Source organism: Strongylocentrotus purpuratus, unplaced genomic scaffold, assembly GCF_000002235.5.
Source record: "Strongylocentrotus purpuratus isolate Spur 01 unplaced genomic scaffold, Spur_5.0 spur5_scaffold_9, whole genome shotgun sequence".
NCBI lineage: Eukaryota > Metazoa > Echinodermata > Echinoidea > Camarodonta > Strongylocentrotidae > Strongylocentrotus > Strongylocentrotus purpuratus.
Window position 1 is genome coordinate 8,230,490 of NW_022145615.1, and position 3,863 is coordinate 8,234,352.

At 35.4% G+C, this 3,863-nt stretch overlaps 1 protein-coding gene across 1 annotated transcript; it reads right to left on the bottom strand.

Moving 5' to 3' along the window:
- Positions 1-517: 517 nt before the first annotated feature.
- On the bottom strand, positions 518-3,640 carry LOC575220 (UDP-glucuronosyltransferase). The gene has a single exon (XM_011681411.2). The coding sequence runs from the start codon at positions 3,583-3,585 to the stop codon at positions 2,002-2,004; it is 1,584 nt and encodes a 527-aa protein (XP_011679713.2). The 5' UTR covers positions 3,586-3,640; the 3' UTR covers positions 518-2,001.
- Between the last annotated feature and the right edge of the window lie 223 nt (positions 3,641-3,863).

A 3,863-nucleotide genomic window follows, 5' to 3' on the forward strand; every position in this document is an offset into this window, starting at 1 on the left:
GCAGGCTTCTTTTTGGTAATGTGACCATAGCATTACAGCTCATTTTACGTTATTAACAAAGAAAAAAATATGTCAATCAGTCACTCGATAGTGTCTGACAGGGAAGTCTACAAATTCTTAAAGCTTTCTTTTGAAGTTTATAAAGGGGTTCTAGGTTAGTTGTCCCCACACCGGCCTAGGTGATATTACAGTAATGTAAATAATGCAAAATTAAACAATTATACTACATAAAAAAATCCTTTTTCAGGCAGACAGTACACGTAATTTACAAACATCACCAATGATTTTAGATATTTTGTTAGTTATATACAATCGATGATCCTGAAAAGATAACGTGTCATCCAAAAGGATACCAAGGAATTTAACAGAAGAGCACACGCTCAAATTTATATTGTTTATGAATATTTGTACATCATTAATATTGCAAGGATTAGTTTTTTATGAAAATAAAGTACAATTGTTTTGTCATAATTTATAAACAATTAATAGCATTAAACCATTCAGCAACCTCTACTAATTCTTTCTTTACTTCCGACGTTTATTTATCAAAAAAATTATGAGATACAATCAGGTTTATGTCGTCAGCAAATAAGACAAAATGAAAAAAAGATGAAGCAGAACAAAGGTCATTCATGTAAATTAAAAATAGGAGAGGACCCAGCATGGAGACCTGTGGGACTCCATACTGGATCCTCTCTCTGTCAGAAATAAAGCTGTTGTATGATGTGAATTGAATACGATCACTTTAATAAATAGTCCCTGAACCATTCCCAAGCAATTCCACGTATACCAAAATACTGTAATTTAGTGAGGAGAATATCGTGGTTAATGACATCGAAAGCTTTTGACAAATCAAGAAACATGCCTAACGTATGCAATTTTAATTTAATTTATTGAGAATGTGATCATAAAGGTCAATTAGAGCATGTCCACATGATGATTTTGTTTCTAAAACCATATTGAGAAACATTCAGAAAATTATTTGTATTAATATGATTAAAGAGCCTATTTTAAATTAATTTCTCCAGTATCTTAGAAAGACAGGGGAGTAATGATATTGGTAGATAATTAAAGAATATGTGGGGATCACCCTTTTTTAAATATGGGTATGATATTTCCTTTAAAATTCTTGGGGACTTTTCCTGACAAGAAGGAGAGGTTACATATAAAAACAATAGATTTAACAATAAAATGTATAACATGTTTAATAATGTATTGACCTATTCCTTCAAAATATGTGCTCTTAGTATAATTGAGCATTTTGACATTATTCAAAATTTCTGTTTCATTGGTAGGATGAAAAAATATTGATTTGCTATAAGGATCTCGTAATAATGAACTAAAATTGGACTTAGTATTTTGAATATGTTCATATTTTAGATTTGTAGCAATATTAGAATAATAAGATTTAAATTCATTTACAATCAGTTGACGATCAGTTAAATTGTTCTTACCCTTAAGAAAATAATTAGGATATTGACATTTTCCTTTTTCATTATTACAATCCCAAGTTTTAGAAATATTATATCTATTCTTCTGTAATAAATCACAACAATATATTTTTCTTACAGACTGTAACATTTAGTTTAATTTATTTCTACATTTTTAAAATCTACATTCACTGCTGTCGTTTCTTTTCTGACAAAATGTATTATACAATCTATACTTTGTGTTAATCTTCTTCTTTTTTTTTTACCAGTGAAGAGGTTATCCAAGGTTTTCGTGGCAGTTTTCTTTTCTTCACTTTACGAACATCAAAGTTATGATCATACACAGTTTTAAATGTGTTTAAAATGAATTATAGGCTTCATCTACATCACACAAAAAATAATTCATTCCATTCTAAAACAGATAAATCCCTCTGAAATGAACCTAAACTTAAAGGATCCGTTTTCCTTATATGAAAAAGTGAAGATATTCTATGACAATGACTAATAGAGAGGTTGGTTATTCATACTATAATACGTTTTACATATGAAGGATACCCAGCAATTTTCCGAACTAATCAATTTTTGATTTTATATAACAATTACAAGCCTTGGAACAAATCAGCATGCAACATTTAAATACAATATAAAAAAAGAAGAACACAACAACTAAAATGAAAGAAATTACATCTATAAGGTAATACTGAAAGGGGTTTAAGGTGTGTACAGGTATCTCAAGATTGTTCGTGCCATGTTTAATTGCGTGATCAATCCAAAATGCTGCCCTCTCAGCTGGTCTCATTGGTCGATCTTGGAAAGCGGATGACATCCGTTTTGCTGTTTTCGTATAGGTTGCGTTGGTCGTAACTTCATGCAGCGCGTCATACAGATTTTCTGCATTCATAAAACCTTTGTCCAATTTCAAGCCCAAACCGTGGTGCACGATTCTTGTTGCAACGTCATTCTGGTCACCAAATATAGGCATTACAACTACTGGAACACCGTGATAGATGGCTTCATAATAACTATTTTGACCTCCATGGAAAAAGAGAGCTCTTGTTTGGGGATGGCCTAGGATATCGTTCTGGGGCAACCAGGGTAAGATCTTGATGTTTGCAGGAATCGGAAATGGAGGTGGGGTCTTCAGAAGCCAGATGACTCTTTGTGGCAATCTATCGAACGCTTCTGCAAATATCCTAATCACATGGAGATTAGAATCGTCTAGGATAAGGAAAGTTCCAAATGCACAGATGATGATTCCGTCGTCGCCTGACCCTTGGATAAAGTCCTCTATGTCTGCAGGAAGTTCTTCTGCTGCCCTTGTTGTAAGACCCCCAACCTGTATGACGTTCGGGGCGAAAGCGCATGGGAACTCTCCGACAAAATCGCTATTGACTAACCACAGTTTAGAGTTTGTCAGAAGCTCCAATGGATCTGGTATGCCAAACCTCAATGTCAACTCTTTGTATGGAGCAACTAAGTTTGGACCTAAAATTTTTTCTAAAAGTGTGTAAACCAACGAGTTTATGACTCGTTCCTTGAAGTTCATCTTGTTAGAGTAAGATGTCATCATGCTTGGTATATACGCTGGGTGAAAAGATGATCCCTCAATTGATGTTACATGGCAGGAATAAGGGAATATAAAAAACACAAAGTATGGTAGATCAAGCAACTCGCCGACCATTGCACCGCACACCCACGTATAGTCGAACAATACTGCTGAGAAATTGGCAGCCCGAAGACGTCCAATTAAGGCTTCGTCCTCCAGTAAAGCCCTGCAGTCATTTAGTCGAGCCTCTTGCAACACAGATTGTACTGGCAACTCATATGTGACGTCTCTTGCCGAATCGGATATCAGTTTACTCAAGTTAGCGAACATGTCGTGGACTGCTTGCGTCGGAATTGGATGCTTAAAGACTTCCCAATGAAACATGTGACCATACCGGCTGCTTCTGGCATGATTCTCAAACGCACTACCGAGGAGAAAGGTGACGTTGTAGCCCCGGTGAATGAGCTGTTCCCCGATTGCTGCTGATGTGTAGAAATGGCTCCCTTTCCCAATCATTGGGTTTACTAGTATGTTATTTGCCGAAGTGTAGCTGATGACAAACATGACAATGATTAAACTACCCAGGAGTACATTTCGTGGCTGCGCCATCGGATCATCTAGGCTGTTGTGATTCTGTGGAAAAAAATGAATAATACAAAACAATTTTTAATGACCTATCCTGGTGTGTAATTATATTTTCTATCAAAAAAAATATTATCATTGAAACAAGAATTTTTGATGTGTGGCGATGTACGTATTTCTCAAAGGATTGTGATTGAGGTATTTAAAGAGGAAGCCCCTGGTGGACGAGCTGTTCCCCAATGGCCGCTGATAGGTAGAAATTGCTCCCTTTCCCAATCATCGGGTTTATCAGTATGTCCTCAGCT

What these genes read in the sequence shown, in the direction of transcription:
- LOC575220 (XM_011681411.2), bottom strand. Translation starts at nt 3,585, where the DNA reads ATGGCGCAGCCACGAAATGTACTCCTGGGTAGTTTAATCATTGTCATG.